Source organism: Tetrao urogallus (assembly GCF_951394365.1).
Source record: "Tetrao urogallus genome assembly, chromosome: 16".
Lineage (NCBI taxonomy): Eukaryota > Metazoa > Chordata > Aves > Galliformes > Phasianidae > Tetrao > Tetrao urogallus.
In genome coordinates, this window is record NC_136829.1 from 5,922,028 (window position 1) to 5,943,559 (window position 21,532).

At 57.1% G+C, this 21,532-nt stretch overlaps 2 protein-coding genes across 2 annotated transcripts; both read right to left on the reverse strand.

Annotated features, from left to right (window-relative positions):
* Positions 1-1,352: 1,352 nt before the first annotated feature.
* On the reverse strand, positions 1,353-4,946 carry KCNS1 (potassium voltage-gated channel modifier subfamily S member 1; the record flags this gene model as incomplete). The annotated part of the gene is made up of 2 exons (XM_079543549.1): positions 3,972-4,946; positions 1,353-1,796 (listed from the first exon to the last, which is right to left on the reverse strand). Exons 1-2 carry the CDS (start codon positions 4,935-4,937, stop codon positions 1,353-1,355), a joined length of 1,410 nt encoding a protein of 469 aa, XP_079399675.1. The 5' UTR covers positions 4,938-4,946.
* Positions 4,947-15,102: 10,156 nt separating this feature from the next.
* Positions 15,103-20,474, reverse strand: MATN4 (matrilin 4; the record flags this gene model as incomplete). Its single annotated transcript, XM_079543593.1, has 10 exons — positions 15,103-15,170; positions 15,399-15,503; positions 15,826-15,978; positions 16,154-16,567; positions 17,092-17,214; positions 17,306-17,428; positions 17,715-17,837; positions 18,040-18,162; positions 18,819-19,388; positions 20,402-20,474. The coding sequence occupies 10 exons, from the start codon at positions 20,472-20,474 to the stop codon at positions 15,103-15,105; spliced, it is 1,875 nt and encodes a 624-aa protein (XP_079399719.1).
* Positions 20,475-21,532: the final 1,058 nt, after the last annotated feature.

Consider the following 21,532-nt stretch of genomic DNA (forward strand, 5'->3'; position numbering starts at 1 on the left):
CCCTTGTGCTGTGGTGAGGGGTCTCCTATCCCCCAGGTCCCAACCCTTAAGATCTCCCATACCCAGCACAGAGCACGGTCAGGGCAGCCAGGGCTGTGGCAGCTGGCAAAGGGAAAAAAGTTTGAAACGAGTAATGAAGTTTGCTTTTCCCTAAGCAGCAGTGACCAATTCTCGGCTGCATGGAACAGCTTAATAAGGTCACTCCTTAATCACCATCCCCTGGAGGTAACTCAGTCTCTCCTTCATCAATCACTTTTTGAGTGTGGAGGGCGATTTATGTGGAAATAACCCAATACAGCATTTAATTGATTTACCCACTGTGCCAAGTGAGAGCGCAGACGCTCTTGGGAAAACCGCTGCCCCAGGGACGTGTGGTCCCTTCACTCTGATGGGCAGTGGTGGAGCTGCTGTGACACAGACAACCAGCTTCCCAAGTGGGTCACTTCCATCTTTTAATAAAATACACCATATGCATCCCATGCATAGATAGAAAATTAAATTACATGCTCTTTTAATGATTTGCATAATGCTTTTTTAGTTATTACATGTCATTCAGTCTTCCTATTTTAGTACGTTTTGCTACTGGAATATTTATGGAGAGAAGGGGAAATTCCTTCCTTTGTTCAAGTAACAGTGGAGTGGGAGCCGGACCGGGGCAGATAATGCTGGAAGACACGGACGTGAGCACCAACACCCTGCTCCCACCCATGCAGAGGGGCTGTGTCTGCACCAACTCCATCTTCTCTTCCCCGAGGTCAGCAGTCCCTGTGGCAGAGCCATTCCCACCCACCGCCGTGCCCTGAAAGCCTTCTGCGTGGCTCTGGGCTGGTCGGGTGGCTGCAGGGTGCACGTTGCTGAGGGAATTGATGCTGTGCTGAGATGTGCGCAGCCAGGTGGGGAGCCAGATGGGATGGGGGTGCCCCAATGCCTGGCTGTGAGGGGTCAGGCAGGAGCTGGTGAGGAGCAGTGCAAGGTTCCCTCTGCAGGAACGTGCAGGGGGTCACGGCAAGGCTGCTCCCTCCTGCAGAAGGGCTGCAGCCCCAGCTCCTCCTGCACCAGGAGTCAGGGGCACACGGACACAGCAGAGGCAGCTGCTCTGTGTCCAGCAGTGTTCCCCATGCCCCGGCAGCCCTCGGCAGGCTCTGTGCTGCGTGGGCTGGGTGCCAGCATCTGCAGCAGCCGCTCCTCTGGAGGGAATGCGGGAGCCCCATGGACAGGGATGGGGACACCTGCAATGCGAGGAGGGCCACGGCCAGCCAGTCCTGCTGCAGAGTGGGTCCCACAACCAGGCACCACCGTTCCTCCTGGGCTCATTCTGCACCGACCCGGACCCCCTGTCCTTTGCACGGGACTCAGGGAGCGGGGAGGGCACCGGGTGTGAGACTGCGGCGGTCGGGGCTGCCCCTCCCCAGGGAGCTCTCGCTCAGCACCTCTGAGTCCTGCTCGCTCTCCAGCTCCTCGGGCTGCTTCTTCTCACTGTTCCTCACGGCGGCCTCCAGTGCCTTTTGCTTGCGGTAGAAGTGGGAGAACTTGTTGAAGATGATGGTGATGGGCAGTGCCACAACCAGGATGCCGCCCAGGATGCAGCCTGAGGCAGCCAGCTTCCCTGCCACAGTGACGGGCACCACGTCACCGTACCCCACCGTGGTCATGCTGACTGTGCCCCACCACCAGCATGCCGGGATGGTGTCAAAGCCAACATCCTCCTCCTTCTCTGCGGTGTAGGCTATGCCGGAGAAGACAGACACCCCCACAGCCAGGTAGAGCAGCAGAATCCCCACCTCCCGGTAGCTGTGCTGGAAGGCAAAGCAGAGTACAGTGAGTGAAAATGAATACATGTAGGGCATTGAGTTCTGCCACTCTGCGGTCCCAAATCCTGTAGGTAGCATCACCCAGCACCTGCCTGCCTATAGGCAAGAAAGGTGCGTCCCTGCAGGGTTGAACATCCCCTGGGCTGGGCCCAGGACCCATTTCCATGGGGCCCTGGGGAACATCTGAGCTCGCAGATGGGGACTCAGGGTGGTGGCAGTGGGACGTAGGAGTGCACAGGGTGGGATCCAGAGGCAGCACACAGGTTTGAGCCCGGGAATGTGGGCAGTGAAGCTGGAACAGGGCTGGGGCAGAGCAGGAGCGCTGCAGTTCGCTCCCTTTCTGGGCGTCACAGGTGGATTTCTTGGCTCTTTTTGCCTGCTTATCTGCTGACTTGCTCTTCATCTTTTAGGGAAAAGGAATCAGAGTTCTAAAGGTATGTTATTTGCAAAAGCCCCACAGCAGTATCTGGGGCTGCTCCCAGGGAAGGACGAAGAGCACCGAGCTTCACAGACATGTCAGGTTGCTGAGAAAAATGCTCTGGGCTGGAGCTCAGCAGCGTGTCTGCAGGTCCCAGCCACATAACCCCATGAATCTTTAAAGAGCATCAGTTACGGCCCTGGGATGTGTTGGAGGACAGAGGTGAGGGGAAGGCAGGCTATTTTCCCCTGCTGCAAGCACATGGTGCAGTGGAAGAAAAATGAAGCAAAGAGCCTGGATTGAACCCAGCCAGAGTACCAGCATGGTAACCAAGCCCATAGTGACACATGTCCCATCTAGGTGACGCAGATCCCCTCTGAGATGTGCAGCTCCAGCTCTGCCACCTTCATGTCCAGGCCACCAAAGGGACATATGACAACCCACGTGTTTCCCCAGAGCCCAGACTGCCCAGTGCCAGTGGCACCAACCCTGCACCTGGTGCCCAGTAGGGAGGGGGACGGGGATGGCTCCTGTCAAATTCAATAGACCCTGGATCAAACCCCAGGTGGTCTGAAGACCGCTCAGAGCTTACGATGCACAAATGGCAGCAATCCCTCTGCTGGCACTTTGGTGGCAGTGAACGGCTCCTCGCCGTGCCAGAGCCATCCGCTCCCTGGCTGTGAGCAGGCTTTGTTCCTCTGCTGCTGCTTTATGCAGTAAGAACTAAATTATGATTAACACCATGTTGTCATTTTCGTGCCCAGTGAGTCCCAGCACCAAGCTGCTGCATCAGCTCTGTCTGTGTCCACCCTGGCTGCAGCTGGCTTGGGGTCCCTGAGAAATGGCACTCCATCACATCACTGTGGGGTTGGTGGGCAGAGCCGAACAGTGCTGCTCCTGCACCTTGGTGACGTGCAGGTGGGCTGGACAGCCTCATTGCACTTATGTGGAGTGCAGAGAGGGCTCAGTCTTTCCCGCATGTGCAATTTTATTTAAATTCTGTAAGCAGTTTTATGTGTGGTTTTCACTTGCTAATTGCTCTTCCAAAGTGAGTTGTCAGATACAAATATGCTGCAGGCATCTGCGTTGCAAACAATGCTCCCAGGACTTCATTCTCCTCCCCAGCCCTATTCAGGGGCTGCTTCTCCCCATGAATCCAGCCCTTGCTCCCATGCCTGCCAGTGGCAGGATGCCCTGTGCCATTGGTGCCCCATCGTGAGTCCCAGCTGGCTGCTTTTGATCTGTGCTCCCCGTGCACAGCTCAAGCCTGTGCTGCTCTGCTTGGCCCTCTTCAAGGGCTGGCTTTGGGGTTTGTTTTGGAGTGATCAACAAGAAGGAGAGAAAATCAGCCTGGGTTTAATTGGCCTCTGTATCTAGCTGGAGTTCCTTTGTGAGTGCAGGGAGGGAAAGGGGCAGCTTCACCCTCCGTTGGTACATCAGCTCAGAGGGAATGGATGAGGAAGGGGCAGTGGGGACAGCAGAGACCAGACAAGGTGCCTGAGCTGCAGTGATGGAGGTGCAGTGACAGGTGGTGTGGGGCTCAGTGCCTTCATGCTTCATCTTTTATCACAAGAGGGCATGACATGGGAGATGAGGGCCCTGTCTCACCAGACCTGCATGAGTGCTGCCTTCCAGCGTGCCAGCACCCTGCTCCTACACTGGCCCTCTGCAAGCCTTGGCTCTGTGTAGAAGGAGGATTCACTCAGTGTCCTTCCCTCACAGCTGGGAGATGGCCAGCTTACCTTCAGAGTGGCTCCCAGCGACCGCAGCCCGGTGGAGTGCCGCGCCAGCTTCAGCACGCGGAAGATGCGCATCAGCCGGAAGACCTGCACCACCTTGCCCAGGTTGCCCAGCTCCGAGTCGCTGCCCGCCGTCACGTCCACCAGCAGCGTGAAGTAGAAGGGCAGCACCGAGACGATGTCGATGAGGTTGAGCGGGTGCTTGAAGAACTTCTTGGGGTTGGGGGAGAGCAGGAGGCGGGAGGACACCTCGAAGGTGAACCAGGAGATGCAGAAGTACTCCAGTTTGTGCAGGACGGGCTCGTCGAGCACGGCGCCGCTCTCGTCCACCCGCTGGTACTCGGGCATGCTGTGGATGCACATGGTGGCGATGGACACCAGCACCACGCTGATGGACACAAAACTGAACAGCTTGCTGGGGATGGAGTAGCCGGGGTTCTCCATGGTGAGCCAGAGCCGCTTGCGCGCCGTGCCGCAGCGCAGCGTGCTGTAGCGCAGCAGCTCGTGGTTGATGTCTGAGATCTCATCGGGCGACGTGTCCACGCTGCTCACCTCGCTCTCCTCATCCCAGGTGTGGTGCCGGCCCTCCAGCTTGCGCTCGTGGTAGCGGTAGCTGCAGCACGAGTCCAGGAAGAACTCGTTGATGCCCCAGTACTCGATCTCCTGGCAGAAGGAGAAGACGCACAGCTCGTCCATCACGTGCAGCTTGCCCGTCTGGTAGAAGTGCAGCACGTAGAGGAAGAAGCCGGGGTTGCGGTCGAAGTAGAACTCCCGTGCGCTCACATCGTAGTCATCGCAGAGCTGCAGGATGGACTCCTCCGAGTCACAGGACAGCAGGCGGCCCAGGCGCGTGTCAGGGAACTTGGAGAGAGCGCTGGGGCTCAGCCGCCGCCGCAGCCCTCCCACGTTGATGTTGATAAGGTCCTCCTCGAAGGCGGCACCCCAGTACGTTAAGGTCTTGTTGACCATGATCGGCAGAGCGGGAAGCCCTCCACCTGCAGGGGAGATGCAGAGGGGTGGGATGGAGGGGGTGCAGGGAGTGGGGAATGGGATGTGGCTCTGGGCTTCGTTCTTTGGTGCTGCTGGGGGAAACGAGTGGGGAATTTCCACGGCACAAGTGCCAACACAACGCACCTGCCTGCTGTGTTCGTACGTGTCTGTCCTGCCGTGTGAAATATTACCATTTATTTTTATAGTGCTGAAACATAACAGGGACGTGACTCAGAATCACTGATGACCCTGAAATAAGAACCTGTCTGTCGGGAGGGATCAAAACGTGAAGTTCTGATTTCAGTGTTCTGACATTTTGCAGGTTTTGGGGAGCCCTGCTTTTTTGCACAGCAGCAATGCCATTTGCCACAGAGAGGCAGATCCCCAATGGAGAGCAGCATCCCCACACCCTAAAGTACATTTACCCATCCTGACCCGAGGTTTAAATCAAGAAGATAAATGCTGCTTGCCATCCAAGTCACCTTGAGAACAGATGCCACTCACCTTATGTGCTCAAGTGCTGCTGTTTGCAGGTGGCGGAGCTGGCAGAGTGCAGCCCCACAGACCTGGCGCCGGGTTTGCTCTCAGTCTCCACAACCACATTTCCCTCAGTACATCTGCTGCTTTGGGCGGCCTCTGGGGGCTCCTCTGTGACTGAACGTGGAGCTCAGAGCAGAGCAGGTGAGAGGAGGTAGCAGAGCCCTGAAGAACGGCCCCCGATGGGGTGGGATGGGGCTGAGCGCAGCTGAGGGTGCAGCACGAGGTTCTCCAGTGGAGATTCTCCTGTCCAATGTTTGTTTCTGCACAGAGCAAATGATTTCTGCCCACATCTCGCTTTCATCTAGGAATCTAAGGCAGCAATTAGGAGTTCTCTAACTTAGTGGTGAGGAGCTGAGCTGAGCCTCAGGGCTGGGTTTGGACCCAGCGCTGCGTGATCTCCCTGTTGGATCACCGACACCTCATGGTGTCTGCGGGGCTCTCTGCTGCAAAAGGATGGGGAAGGTCGGGTGTGTTTCTTTGCAAAGGCACAACGGCAGAGAATACAAATGCGTCTGTCTGGAGTAATGTGAATTTGCAAATTTCCCTTTTAGTTACGCTGCTGTCTCTGTAAATGATGGAACAGATTAAGCCAGTTTCTTCCTGCTACACTTGGAAATACACTGTAAGCTGTTTTAAGGAGCAGCTATTGGAATTGCATGAGCCCAGCATGAATTGGGGCATTCACTTGAATACATACCTTGTAGAGAAAAAATATCTCTAATACGTCCATTTATGACAGCAAAAATTAAGTATAAAAGCAGATTGAGTCTATCTGTGAGAAATGCTAGAGGAGTTTCCCTTGACAACGTGTTGGTTTTTTTTTTTTCTGAAAGGCTTTCCAGTGGAAGTTCTGTACACGTATTCCAACTGGCAGAGGGGACCCAGGGGGGCGGGAAGAGAGATGCTCATAGATTTACAAAGGAGGATGCGGTGAGCGCAGGGAGTACTGCACGAGGGGGTTTTCCAAACAGGTACAATGGATTTAGATTAACAGTCCAAATAAAAAGCCCTGTACTCACCGCTCAGCACGGCTTCCCAGCGGCGTGTCTCAGAGGAGCCATTGGGAACACAGAGTGGAGGAAAACCTTCAGCCCCAGCTGCAGCCCAGCCCTATGCACCCCTTTGCCCCAGGTGTGCTGGCAGTGGGGTGCCCATGGGGCAGGGCTGGGGGCACTGTGGGGCTGAGATCCTGTCCTCAGCACCGGGGACAGCTTGGGCAACACTGGGGAGGCACTGCTTTACCCATCATGGAGAAGTGCCCCATACCTGTCACTGTCACTGAGCATCCCCATGCCTGCTGAGCAGAGGATGCTCGGCAGCACGCCTGTCCTTGGCCGGTTTGCCTGGGGGACACGGGGAGGGGAGAGCATGGAAGGGGTTTTCCCACGGCTGGGAAACACAAAGAGTGAGCTCCTGCTGCACGCTGAGAGGCCACCGAAGTGCCCAGGGATGGGAGGCAGATGGAGGGGGGATTCCCTGCCTTCTCTGGGGTGAGGGGCTACCAACCGCTCCGATGTCTGCTCAGAGCTGGCAGCCTAGCGCTGCTGCAGACGATGCGCTGCCCTGTGCCACCCTCCGCTCCCTGGTTTTGGGCAGCAGGCACACAGATCCGGGGTGTGGAACCCGGGCCCCAGAGCTTCTTGGGGGGGGGGGAAGTGAAGAGAAAGCCCTTCGGTGTGAGGGGCTCCCCTACCGCCGCCTGCAGAGGGACCGGGAGAGGTATTCCCGATCTCCGGCTCCCAGCAGGAACCCAGAATGATGACGCCGGCACACCCCGCTCACCCACCGCTCCCTTCCCCGCTCACCCCAGGATGCCGGAGCCCCGGCGTGCCGCTCCCCGCAGCTCCCCGGGATGCGGCTGCCCGGTCCCCGCTGCTCCCTGCATTGCCGATCTCCCGCTCCCCGCGATGCCGCACCCGCAGCCGAAGCCCGGCCCGGCTCCGCTCTCACCTGCCCTCGGTGCCGCCCCCGCCGCAACGTGCGCGCCCGGCGCGGAGCCCTGCGGAGCCCTGCGGGGCCGGCGGCAGCTCCGCGGGCCGGGGGGGCCGCCCCGCCGCCCCCCGTCCTTCCCCTACAGCGGGGTGCCGCCCTCCGGCCCCGCCCGCCCGAGCTGCTGTGCTCCGAGCGGGGGAAAAGATGGAGGGGGGCTCTGGGGAATTCCCCCCCTGTACCCCTGGGAAAGCTGGAGACGGGCGTGAGCTGGTTCTGCACGCCGGGGGGAACCCGATTTTTGGCAAAACCGGCTTGCTAATTGGAACAGCTCCGGAGTGAGCGGGCAGTTTCTCCCTGACAGACGCACAGGGACAGGGACAGGGCTGGCAGCGGGACAGAATGGGAGCCGTGGCCAAGGATAAGTACCCCATCCCATGTCCTTACCTGCTCAAAGTGCTCAGAGCAAGCTGTTGAGGTGGGCAAGGACCTCCAAATCAGCGTGCCCCTCCACGCCTTGCAGGCGTTGAGCCTCGGCCTTCCTGGGATCCCATCACATCATCCGGCTCCATCCTCCTCCTTGCCACGAGGCTCGTGTGGGGCACCAGGGCAGCCCCCCCAGGCTGAGACACCCCGGGCACTGGGCTCCCGGCTGTCTCCGTGTCGGAGGTGGGCAAACGGGGTGAGCCCCGGGCATGGCACACGCTGCACTCAGATCACTGGGCCACCTGTGGGCACTCCGGCACGGCAGGGCGAGCACCCGAACTGCCCCAGGAGCCAGCTGGCAGGGCGGGGAGATGGCAGGGCGGTGAGCTGAGCCCTCGGCCGGGCGCCGGTTGGGGCCGCGTGGCCATGTCTCATCGCAGCCGTGTTGGAGCAGCACAAGGCGAAGCTTCACACCGCGTCCATCCTTTCAGCTTGCAGCACTCTGCAGGCCTTCAGCTCTCTCTGGGTGTGCACGGAGCCGTGCAGGATCTGCTCTGTGGGGAGAGCATCCTTCCCCTCGCCGTGTGCCCGCCTCCCGTGGCCGTGCCAGCGCCGTCCCTGCGCCAGGCAGCGCTGCGGGGCCGTCAGCGGGCTGCCATGTGTGTGATGTGTCAGGCTGTGTGCGCCCAGCGCTTGTTTACATGGGAAGGAGGCGACGGAGGGAGGGAGGGGGGGAAGAGGAGACTTTGAGGGACGCCTGGGAAAAAAAAAAAAATCGGAAAAAATACCCAAGTGAGGAAAATTCTTCTGTTCTGTGACACGAAGCAAGAAGCGTTCATTTTGATGGCAATTAGGGATGGCTGAGCTACGAGATGAACGCCGCCACTGGCTGCTTGCACGCTGCTCCCTGCCTGGCTGCAGGGAGATACTGTGGGATGATGCTGTGGGGCGATGCCGTGGAGTCTTTGGAACGCCATTCCCATGCATCTGCTCTGCCACCAGGGGGAATTGGTTTTCCCCTTCTGTTCTTCTGGGAGAGAGCACTGCCTTCGAGAAGCTGTGGGCTCACCGTGGGACGTGCTCAGCGCACACTCTGGGCAGCCTACACATACTGCCAATGCTCCTCCACAGCCCTATTTGTGCTGTGCCACTGGGAAGACCCAGACCTGTCTCCCTGTATGGCTGTGCCAGCAGCAGGGAAAAGGCATTGGGCAGCCCTGCATGCCCCTGCACTCTGCTCCCTGCCTGGGACTGCTCACCTCCCGACCTCTCCTGGTTTGGTTCTGGCATCGCTGCCATCCCTCCAGCTTTGCTGCAGCACAAGGGGCAGGTGCACTGTCCTCCATTGCACAAACCCTGCTGCAGAAGGACCGGTTCTCCCATCAGCCAGCTCCAATCTCCTTCTAACACCCAGAAGCTGGGGAGGGATGGAAGGACTCCCGTTTCCAGGCTGTTCCCCAGCACAGGGCCGTGCTCACAGCACCATCGGTGTGACCACGCCACGGGATGCAGCTCCCACGGCCCCAGCGACCAGCATTGCTCCTGAGCTAACTCACAGTGATGTGCGCAGGGAAACGTGAAGAAATCAGGTCAGCTGGAAACGCCATCCCCTCCTTCACGTCTCCCCTCCTGCCTCTCTCAAAGGTGGCCCTCCTCCCGCTGCTGCCGGGGGGGGTCTGTCCATAACCATTCGGCGATGCTCCACGCGGGGCCAAGGGACGCAGCCATGTGCCACGCTCTGTGCTGCACAGTGAGTGGAGCCAGCAGCCATCTCTGTGCTGCAGTGACTCATCCCGTGTCAGCTCTGCTTCTTTCTTCCTCCTGCTCTTTTTTTCTTTTGTTGTTGTTATTTAATAGCTGACGTAGCAAGAAATTAAAATATAGGGGGGAAATATAACTGGGTACAGTGTGTTAGCAGAGCTGCTTTAATTAAAAGGGATTTACTGTCTTCAATACACCTGGAGGATGCTCACCACCTCCAACCTCACCTTCCAGCATCTCTGCACCTGGTGCTGCACCCAGGACACATCCCTGCACTGTGCTGCTCCATCTTTTGCTTCCATCACCATCACCACACCGAGGGCAGCCTTCACTTGTTGCTTGTCTTTCACAGCCCAGGGACTGTGTTCGCTGCCAGATCCAGGCACAAAGAGGTGATGCATCTCCCTGATCTCCAGAGGTCTGGAGTGATGGTAGAAGCATTGTGACCCAGGATGATCCCTGCTGCTGCAGCGTGGCACCCGTGCCTCTCACTCTGCAGCTGGAAGGATCCTCCTGATGGCATTTCAGAAGAACCATTCCTCTACTTTCAGAGGCTGTACTGAGCCAGGAGATGGCTCCATCAGCCCTGAGCTGGCTGTGCTCACTGCATCTCTGGGGCTGCTCCCAGCTGCTGTGCCAGCTGCCCACGCTCATTAGCAATGTGAGTTGCAGCAGCTCCCAAAGCAGAAAGGTACCAGCAGGCATCGGCCCATTGCCTGCGTTTGGTGTCTGCCCATGTGGGCTCTGTGTGTGTTGGGACCACGCTCTGCTTTCACCCTGATGGACGTGGAGCCATGCCTCATGAATCATGCATGAAGCTGTATTTAGTGTAATGATTTCTGACATCCAGAGCCTGGGCACTGCGGTTCGGGACCACAGAGAACTCCAGAAATAAGGAGGTGACGTCCATCCCATGCGGAGTGGGAGCACTCAGAGCGATGGGGGTGAGTGGAGCAGCCGCTCCTCCTTCGGAGGGAATCACAGGTTGCTTCCTAATTAGCCAAATGTGCAAAAGCTAAATATTGACAGAGCTTTGCGGTTTCCTGTGTCTCGCAATCACATTGCATGCCATTAACCTACATAGCCGTCAGGGGAAGGAGCAGCTGCGTGTGCCTTGGCACGGGCAGGGCTGTGGGAATCCCTGTGCTGGTGCTGACAGGAGCTGTGCTCTGCTATGGGGGAACCTCCTCACCTCGCTCGGTGGACAGCACTGCCCGCAGACCAGCTTCAGCATTGGGCTCATCCTTTCCTGAACCTCAAATGGGGCGCTCATTTTGTGAGAGGCAGAGCAGGGAGAGTGTGTGCATGGGTCGGCCTTCAGCAGGGAGGATGCTTTATTTCTCTGCAGAGCTGTATTTATTATATGCAGGGACTGGGGTGGCACTGATTCATTCTTGCTCATCCCCAGCTGCTCTCCACACATAGCAGACAGTCCTCTCAGCCTAGGGATTTCCTTCCTTGGGTTCCATGTGGCAGCTGCATCCTGTGGGACTACGGCTGTTAAACCTCCTTCCCTTGCAAAGCTGCTCCTCTCAGATGGGTCAGAATCATTCTTTGGAAAGGTCTCATGTAACTGCAGAGCACCAACCCGCTCTGTATTCAGACCCCAGTCAGAGGTCCTAGAGCTGTGAGTCCCACACAGTGCTCCTCAGCCCCTCCTCAGGCCACCATCACCACCTGCTGCTGCCCAGCCGGGTGGCAGCGGTGACAAAGGCTGGAGGAAGGGCTCTCACAGACACACACCCAGGCCTGCATGTTCCAGAGGGCAGCTTGCAGGGGAATTAAGCACTCCTGTGCTGTCACCTTTCCTCTGTCCCCGCAGGATGGGCAGCTGGAGGCACCCCACGCCTGGAGTGCTGCGCTTAATCAAACTAATTAGCGATTTAATCTTGTTAACAAACCAGGATAATTGCAGCGTTATCAAATTAGCCAGCTGTATGGAAATGCCTGCTTAATAGCTGATAATAGCTGGTGCTGCTGGAGGAAGGGAGCTGGGAACTGTGACTAATGGGACATGCCATCACGTGTGCCATCACGCTGGCCTGTTTGTGTCACTGTGCCAGCCTGGGTGCAGCGCTGGGGCTCTGTGCTGTGCCCCATAGCGTGCAGGACACGGTGCTTCCCACTTCATGGTACATTTGGTGCAAGGGGGCATCTCCATGGGAGGACTCAGTACTGGGGGTGAGTGATGATCTATTTCCCACCTGAGTTTAGTTGGTGAGCTCGTCATCTGGTGTTTGTATCCTCCACCAGCACTGTGCAGTGGGAGTGTGCCCCTGCCATTTTCTGGGTGCTGCACCCCCATCCCAGAGCACTGGTCCCACTCCTCATCCCACAGCTCTGGTGCACCTGGGGACGTGTGCTGGGATGGGCCACGAGAGGCAGGGAGGGGAAGAAGGGAACTGCACACCGGTGCTCCTGGGACAAGCTTTTATTTGTTGTAACAGCAGCGGATGATGGAAGAGGGTGAAAAGATGGCACATAGCAGCAGAGAAGATCTCAGAGTGTGAGCATGAAGCTGTCCCTGTCCCCTGCGAGCTGGCGGTCCTTCTGCAGGTGCATGGGGCTGGAGATGGCACGGGGACACAGGCACTCTCTGGCTATGCTGGGAGCAGCAGCTCACACTGGGGAAAGGGGAGAGAGAGCAAAGAGATAATGCTGGCTTACCCCAACAGCCCGAGCTCCCTGCCCAGAGCCACGGCCATTGCAGCCCCAGCGCCCCGAGGTGGCCGTGGAGGTGACAGTACCGTAGGTCAGGTTGATGCGCGAGATGCATCGCCGCCCACAGAAGGTCTTGCAGCACTTCTTGCCACGCGGGCACTGCCGGTCGCTGTAGCAGTCGTTCCTCGGGTTGACCATGGCGCAGGTGATGCGGACCTCAGGGCAGGACCAGGCAGTGCCTGCAGGAGCACAGGGAGGTTTGCTGCAGCTGAGACCCCGGGGAGGGCTCCAAGGGGACGTTTTCCCCTTGATGATGCAGGTGATGTAGTTGCTACCCACTCCTCCTTAAGCACAAGGAGGAGCTGCTCTTTTGCAGCAACCCCTGCAGCAAAGCAGGGATGGCTTGCTGCTGCAATCAGTCCCCTGCCCCTGGGCATATCGTACCTGATGGCAGCTCAGCCCAAAGGACGAGCATCCCCACGAGCAGGAGGGCAGGCACAGTCTTCATGCTGCTGTTTCTCCTGAGAGGTGCGAGCGTATCTTGCTGGGGGGCAGCGGCATTTAAGTGCTTGGGGACAGGATGGGGGGGGGGGGGGGAAGCTGGGAGGGTGTGTTTGTGCCTTTTTCCTCTGCTGTTGCATTATGTTTTCTGGAAGCCTTTTGCATAAGACACACATTGATTGTTCAATTGCTCAAAAAGAAAAGCTGCTGCATTGCACAACTGTGCTATGAGGCTGCACCTGAGCGGGGGTTGGGGGAACAGCCCCTGAGCAGCCCCTGGGCAGTGGTGGGGTGCCCTGCTGCACTCACACCATTCTCCAGGTTAAGACATGATGGTGACCTGCTGAGCTCCCTCCTGGGGCTTTACTGGGGACAGACAATATCTCTCCTGCGTGAGGAGGTTGCACCCTTGCTCCAAGCACAGCTGTTTTCTTTGGGTGCTCTTGGGCAATGGGAAATTGACTCTGGTAGGAAATTGAGTAACGTCCCTCTTACCTTGTGCAATGGTTCCCGAAGCTTTTCCTTGGACTCTTGCAGCGTGCAGAACCCAGCTGTGCTGGAAGTGGGCACAGGGAATAGTCAGGGGGGTGCCCCCCCTTCCACTCCCCCCATAGCCAAGCACACAGCTCTCAGCCAGCTGTGTTCCCACAAACGCAGCCTGGGGCAGCCCTGGGTTTTGCAATGCTCTGGGCAAAGCCCAGGAAAAAGAGGGCACCGTCCCCCTGTGCCCCCTGCCCAGCCTTCACCCTGTGGGTGTCTCATTGCGCCCTCTTCCCACTCCGACTTCCCATCTATCGTGTCTCCATGTGCCACAGGGACTGCTCTTGAACTGTCTGGGTATCTGTTAATTATTACCCGCTTCCCCTAATGACTCTGTGGTTACATTCAGCTCTTTGTAAAGTCATTTGTTAAACAAGCGGGAAGGAGTCAGCCAACCCAAACAGGCGTTCTGGGATGTGCACCGCTAATTTAGCGCTTTTAATGAGAGATACAAGCCCTTGATCACTTTTGAAACCATCTTTGGGAGTCGGGCAGCCGCTGGGGGGGGAGAGGGCAGTGCTGCACTCCCCATTCGCTCCAGGCTCTGGGCATGGAGGTGACGTCCCGGCTGTACGAGGATGCACAGAGCCCCTCAGGGGTAGCTTCGCCCTGCAGCCTGTCCTCTTCTTAGGGCGATGCGGTGCTTTCCGGCTGGAGCTCCATCCCTCCCCCCCCAGCTCACAGGTGCCCATGAGAAAGGACGCCCCATCCCGCACCCCTCGGCAGCGCCGGTGTCTGGTGCCATCTAGTGATGCCGCTATTGGCGCTGTGCGGGACTGCCCAGCCGCTGCCCTAACGGGGCTTTGCTCTGCCCTGCTGTCCCCCACATCCCAGCGCAGGGGGTTACTGCTTCTTTCCTCAGGGAGCTGCTCCCATCATCTCGACGGTGCGTGGCATTAGGATCAAACCTCCGGCTCAGCGACACCCATCCTTGTCCTCAGTGGGGGTCCAGCCTGAGTGATGCTCATAGAGCAAGGATCTTCCCAGAGGACGTGCAGAGGCAGAAGGTGGGGGACCCTAGTCGGGCACAAGGAATTGTAGGGCCCTGCAGCCCAGCAAAAAGGAGCAAGACGTGTCCTACAAATCTCCAGGGTGTTTATTGTCAGGATAGAAATTTCCATATATAAAATAAGGGTTTAAAAATAGCACTACCCTGCTCTCACAATAAAATATATATATACACACACACGTAGATATTTATAGGGAGAATTATTACCATTTTGCTACGTGATTAAAAAAAACCCCAACCCAATAAAAGAAGATAATGATCGATTCTAGAAGAATTCTGCCAAAACAGGGATGAGGGGATCCTGCTGCCTGCTCTCCCATGGGCTGCACCCCCACGGCTGTGGGGCCGGGGAGCACTCAGCCCACATGCAGTCCTGCTGCACAGCCTCATCCTGCCCGCAGCAGCTCTCTGGGTGCTGTCACTGCTGGGTTTCCTCATGCAAAGCAGCGCAGGGAACGGTGCAGGGGCTGCTGCCCATCCCAGCTGCATCAGGAGCTGTGTCACGACTCCTCTTCCAAACCTTGCCCACCTTGCCCCAGACCAGCCAGGCTGGAGGGACGAGGCAATGACGAGGGCTGAACCCATTTGCTTCGCAGTAGGGCTTTTGCTCGAGTTCTTTTTCCCCCTTTTTTTTAAAGATTTTTTTTTTTCATACACTCCACATCCCCTTGGGATTTTGTGATAAAGAACAAGCAATGATGCTTTACATAATCTATCAATAACAATGCCACGTAGCTACTGTAGGTCCCCTCTGAGCCCTGTGACCTGCTGCAAGGATCACTTCTTGAGGGCAATCTGCTTCTCCAGGGCTTCCAGTCTGGCTGTCATCTGAGCAAGTGTGTGTGCTAAGAAAACTGGGAGCTGAGCAAAGAGCGAGAGATGTGCCCAAAGCAAGCACAAAGTGAGCCTTACCTGCACCTGCCAGCCCCTCACCTTGGAGAACTCAGAAGGGACTGAGCTCCCAGGATGGAGCCCATCCTTGATGCTGGCCCCCATGCCTCCTCCAGCTTGGATTTGGATGCAGTCCCCCCACCTCCCCTCCCCAGTGAGCCCATGCAGCACTCAAAGGATATTTCTCTCAGTCAAGCTCTGCAGGATGGCCACGGTGTTTGTCTGGAACTGCACCAGCGCCTCGCACTCACATGGGCTGCGGATCTCCGTCTCCCCTCTGCCCTCCTCTGTGTTGGAGGGATTTGGGGATGCTCAGAACACGCACAGCAGGCTCTGCTCACATCCTCCCCGACATAAGCCCCTTATCCTTGCAGTCCTTTTGCATTAACCCCATCTCCAGCTTCCCTTCCAAATCCCTCCCTGAGCCCCACTTCACTATTTACAACAGAGGGATGGATCGGTGGGGCGTTATACCAGCTATCTCGGCCCTGGGGAAGCGCCCAGCTCGGGTTGGTGCCTCTGACTGTCCCCACCAGCATCATCCCGATGAACATGCCACGGGCTGACGGGCTCTGTGGGCAGAGGCAGGCTGCTGGCTGGGATACTCACCTGGGCAGATGTTCAGCTTGAAGTTCTCCACGAGGTTGGTCATGGTGGTGAAGTCTGCCGAGTAGGAGAAGTGCTGCTCCACCGGCTCAGAGGCGATGGCTCTCAGTTCCTCTTCCACTGCCTTGCCGACACCCACAGCGAACATGACAATACCTGCAGGGCAAGGGCAGATCCTCAGCACAGTGCCTGCTGCCCAGCATCAAGCAATCCTGGAGCAAGCAAGACTGAGCAAGGCAGGGATTGGGGCAGCAAAAACCCACCTCCCAGGAGCCAACCACCCGAGGAACCAAACTTGGATGCCTGAAGCTCTGTGGGTTGGACTCCTCACCTGACTCTTTAGCTCTCTGTGCCCACTCTGAGATGTCATCCTGGGAGCGTCCATCCGTGAAGACGAGCCCGATCCTGGGCACGTTGTAGGTGAGTGGCCTGGCCCCTTCCAGTTCAGAGAAGCTGTGCTCTACCATGTGCTTGAGGGCCAAGCCTGTCATGGTGCCCTTCTCCATGTACTCCATCTTCATCACCGCCTCCTTGATCTCCTCTGCACTGTGGTACTTGTTGAGGGGGAACTCAGTGCGGACACGACTGGAGTACTGCACCAGCCCCACATGTGTGCCATCAGGGGACACTTCCAGTAGATCCACAATGCGGTTCACAAACTGCTTCACCAGCTCGAAGTTCTGGGGCCGGACACTCTTGGAGCCATCGATCACCATCACTAGGTCAACGTGCCCGGCCCCACACTCTGCAGGGATACGGGATGGTGAGAGGGGATGTGCAGGATCCCACATGGACTGGGGTGAGGCTTGGAAGTGTCCCAGGGCAGAGTAGAGGGGAGGATCACCTCCCTCACCCTACTGGCTGCACTCATTTCAATGCATCTCAGGGTACCATTGGCCTTCTTGGCCAGAAGGACACATTGCTGGCTCATAGCCACCCTGTTGGCCACAGGAAATCCAGGGCCTTCTCCTCACAGCTCCTTTGCAGCAGGTCTGCCTTTAACCTGTACTGATGTGTGCAGTTATTCCTGCCCAGATGCAGGCCCCTACGCTTGCTCTTGCTACACCTCATCCTGTTCCTGCCCGCCCAACTCACCAATCTGCCCAGGTCTTGTTGAATGGCAGCACAGCCACCTGCAGTGTCCTCAACCTTTTCCCAAAACCCTGTTGGCTCTTCCTCTGAGGACACAAGCCCTTATCCACCCACAGAGATCCCCTCACAGTGGGCTAGTTTTGGGTAAGCCCCCATGGTGTGAAGCCCAGTACTCACTGTTGCATGTCTTCCCATCAGCATGGAGCTGCTGGCCCTCGGGGCACACGCAATGGAACGAACCTTCACTGCTCACACACTTGAACTCGCAGCCGTGATCCACCCCGTTGCAGAGGTCAACGGCTGGGACACAAGGCATGGAGAGGTGGTTACCACCAAGCAGATGGGGACACGGCCATGGCAGCTGCCTCCTGCGGCCCTGTGCTGGACTCACCGCGGCAGGACTTGCCGTCGTGCTGCAGCATGAAGCCATCGCGGCAGCGGCAGCGGTGCCCGGCAGGGATGCTCACACAGTCATGCTGGCAGCTGTGGTTGCCAAAGCTGCAGTAATCAATCACTGGGGAGGGAAAGGATCAGAGAATCACAGAATTGTTAAGGATGAAAGACCACTGAGATCAGCTAACCCAACCGTCAGCCCCCGTCCCACTGCTCTGGACCATGTCCCTCAGTGCCACATTTCTCTTTTTCTTGAAAACCTGTGCCAACACCTCACCGCTCATTCTGAGAAGAAATTTTTCCTAATATCCAACCTGAAAGGAAGCCCAGTGAGAGACTGAGAGACTCTTCTGAGCAAGGAGCAACGGGAAAATGAAGGGAAGGAGCGGGGAGGGAGATGACCTTACTTGTGCAGCTCCTCTTGTCCTGGTTGAGATGATACCCGGCGCGGCAGCGGCATGAGTACGTCCCCCGGGTGCTGATGCAGTGGTGCTCACAGCCATGCCTGCCGTCAGCACATGCGTCGATGGCTGCGGGGAAGCAAATGCTGTCACCCCTCGGCCTCGGTGCCCCCCAAGAGACAGGAAAGGAAAGCCTCAGAGTGCAGCTGACACCACCCTGCCCTCCCTGCACCAGGAGCACCCAGCTGCTGCTGGCCTTATTGGGCCTCTTCCTGCTCTCCCCTCCAAGAGACACGCAACTGCTAGAGATAGAGTTAGAAAGGGTTTTTACGGGAACAGGTCTTTCCATCCACGTTGAGCTGGTAGCCAGGGTGGCATTCACAGTAGAAGGAGCTGGGGGTGCTCACACAGCTGTGCTGGCATCCGTGGTCCCGTTCCATGCACATGTCTACCCCTGGAAGGCAGAGAGGGCATCAGAGCAGCCTCAGCTTTCAGGTCTACCTGCACACTAAATCAGCACTCAATATTAATTAAGTGTTGATAGCTGGAGCTAAATGAAAACTTGAGCTCAGCTGGAACATGCTGTTCATTGATGTAAAGAAGCCCAGGCAGCTGTATCTGCACATCCCTATGAGCAGGAGCCTGCTGATCCAGCTGGGATATGGGCCAGGAGGCAATGGGCAACGTGCTGCCAGGAAAGAGGGTGCTGCAGAGCACACTCTCACCCCCACGCCTATACCTGGTTAGCCCTGCTCATAACACAGGCCAAGGCACAAGCAGCCTCCCAGCTCCCAGCCACTACTAAAGGCATGTCAAAATGCAGATGGGGCTCTGGTAGGCATCACCTACCCCCAGATACCTGGGGAAATCAGTTCCACATTTCTTCCTAGCTCATATTGCCATCACTGTTGCCATTACATCCTGGCTCACCGCAGAGCTACCAGGAACGGGTGAAGACAAGAATGTGCCTGCAACACTTTTAAAGCTTTTAATCCCACTGCAGCACAGGGAAGGTGTCCCAGGGGACAGCTACTGGATGAGGCTGCACGATGCCACCTTCCAGCCTGACAAGGAGCAGGCAAGAGGACCACAGCTGTGGATCTCACCCACCGCACAGCTTGTCCTGGAACTGCTTCCCAAACTGCTGGATCAGCTCGAAGGACTCCACCAGGAAGACGTGCTCCTCCAGTGGCGGTGAGGCCATGGCCCGCAGCGAGTTCATGTCAGCCCGCTGGATGCCCACGGCGTAGATCTCAATGCCGGCGTTCCGCGCATGGGCGGCCACCTCAGAGACGCGGTCCTGGGGCCGTCCATCCGTCACGATGATGGCGATGCGGGGGATTTTCTTGTGGGGTGGGCGTGCGCCCTCCTGCACGGTGAAGGCCACGTTCATGGCGTACTGGATGGCCAACCCCGTCATGGTGCCCTGGGCCAGCGGTACGATGCCGTTGATGGCTCTCTCCATCTCTGCCCGCGTGAAGAAGGTCTTGAGGGAGAAGATGTTCTGCACCTGGCTGGAGTACTGGATCACCCCAACCCGCGTGGCGTTGGGACCCACGTCCAGGTTGCCAATGATGTCGATCATGAAGCGCCGCATGGTCTCAAACTCAAAGGGACGCACGCTGCGGGAGCTGTCGATCACAAAGACAATGTCCAGGGGACCCGTCCTGCACTTCAGGGCTGTGAAGGGCAAGGAGATGGATCAGCCTCGTGGTTGTCTGCAAGAATCTGAGGCATCCCATTTGGCTTATCCTCCTTATAGAGGATGGAAAGGACAGGTCTGGGCAGCGCAGCACCTTCCCACTGCCAAATAAACCTATGCTGGGTGCCTGCTAGAGTGGGACTGGGGACAACAGGAAAGGACACATGCTGTGACACCATCCCCATGGGGAATGGCAGCGTCTCCTCGTCCCCAAGTGCTTCTGCTGCCCTGCTCCTGCAGAAGCACCTCTCTGTCTGGATCTTCCCTGACAAGGCTTAGACACAGGTTTAGGCAATGGTGTTTTCACCTCTGCAGCAATTCTTCTGTTCCTCCTGCAGCGCCAGCCTCCCACAGTTTCTGGTTTTTTACTGCACTTTGCCAGTTCCTGCCCAAATACAGAACTTCTCTTTTTTTTTTTTCTTTTTTCTTTTTTTTTTTTTTTTTTTAAGGGAAAAGAATAAGACAGTGAAAAGCTCTGCTACAGGCATGCACATTGAGAGCATTAAGCCAAAGAGCCTCTCTTGGATATATGGGTGCAACTTCCAGTGCAAACCGAGAGTGTTTAGCGAGCAAAAAGCCAATGAACATATTTGGCTTGGCTAGTGAGTAGCTGAGCCTGGGAGAATTTGGCCGTAATGGTGAGCAAACACTGCGCGTCCCATTGGGATGATGCCCAGCCCACGGCTGTCAGCTCTGCTGCTCCCCCGTGCCCAGAGGTCCCTGAGACATACTCCTCTCTCTCTCTGTGGTGCTGCTTTTGAAACTGAAACTGATTTGGCCACCTCTGCCCAGGGAGGATGGAGGCTGCTGACCCCAGACTTGCTTTATCCCCCACCACATCCCCATCTTCATGCTGCAGATGGAACCCTGCATCCTTCTGGGGATACCCCAGAGAGCACGGTGTCCCACCAAGCCTTCCTCCAAGGAGGTCTCATTGCCCTTACACACACACTCCTCTCTGCACAGGCAATTCCCAGCCACCACAGCTCACCTGAAGGCTTCGGTCTGGCTTCCAGCGCCGTCAAGACGAGCAGGAGGAACGCAGCAAGCGGCAGGAGTTTCATCGTTGCTGTGGGAGCAGAGCTGGGCACTCACTACAAGAGGAGGAGATGTGCTGTCAGTGTTCAGCCCCTGATGGCACTCAGTGGGTGCGCAGGCACCGCCAACATACCCAGACAGTGCCCCAGCTCTGCCAGCCCCGTCCCCAGGCTCACCGTGCAGGGACTCTTCAGCACAGCTACATTTCATTACAGCAGCGACAATCTGCCAAGTGAAAAGCTCTGATTTTCTGCTCTGGGTGGAGCTGGCCACCGGACAAGCCTTATTTTCACTTGCAAACCATGCGTCTGGGATGTTCCGCCAAGCGCTCGCTGCGCAGCCAGGGGACGCGGGGAGCTCTGTGCTGGGAACAGACGCCCCAAAATTCAATGCCAGCAGAGGGCAAAAACCCACTCAGAAGTGTCTCAGAGCCACTGGAAAAGGTCATTTTCTCCAAAAAGCTCCACGACTGTAGATTGCTTTTGGGAAAGCAGAAAGCAAAAACCTCCTCATGCACAGGTGGTGACAGTGCCTGTGCAGACCTGTTTGCAGGGTGGAGGATGGTGCATTTGAGGTGGGATAACTGAGGGATGGAGATTTTGACCAGCTATCTGAAACCTCCAGTTGTGCTTGCCTCCCCACCTGCCCATTTCTTGCTTTGGCTTTCGGGTTAGGGTTAAGTGCCAGCCCAGGTCAGAGCCCACTGAAAGAAGTGGCAAACGCTGCAGGCTGCCAAATAATGGCAGCAATAAGAGTAAAGGCACTGCTTGGGCACTGGCGGGATACCCTGGATCAGTGGGGCACCCAGGAGCCCCATCCCCAAGTGGGAAAGCCAATGGGAACAGGGAATAGCACAGATAGAGCCGCTTCCCCCAGAGACAGGGAGCAGGCAGGGGGGTGGGGCTTTTTCAAAAAGCACACTGGAAATTTGCTTTATCAGTAGTTATTGGCTGCTATTTGTTTAGCCCCGTGAGGTCTCGGTTGTAATTCATCACCAGGGTTTCCACTTAATTGCTGAGCGATTATGCACAGCCCTGAACCTGATGTTTTTGACAGCGGGGATGCTGATAATAGGTTGCACAGC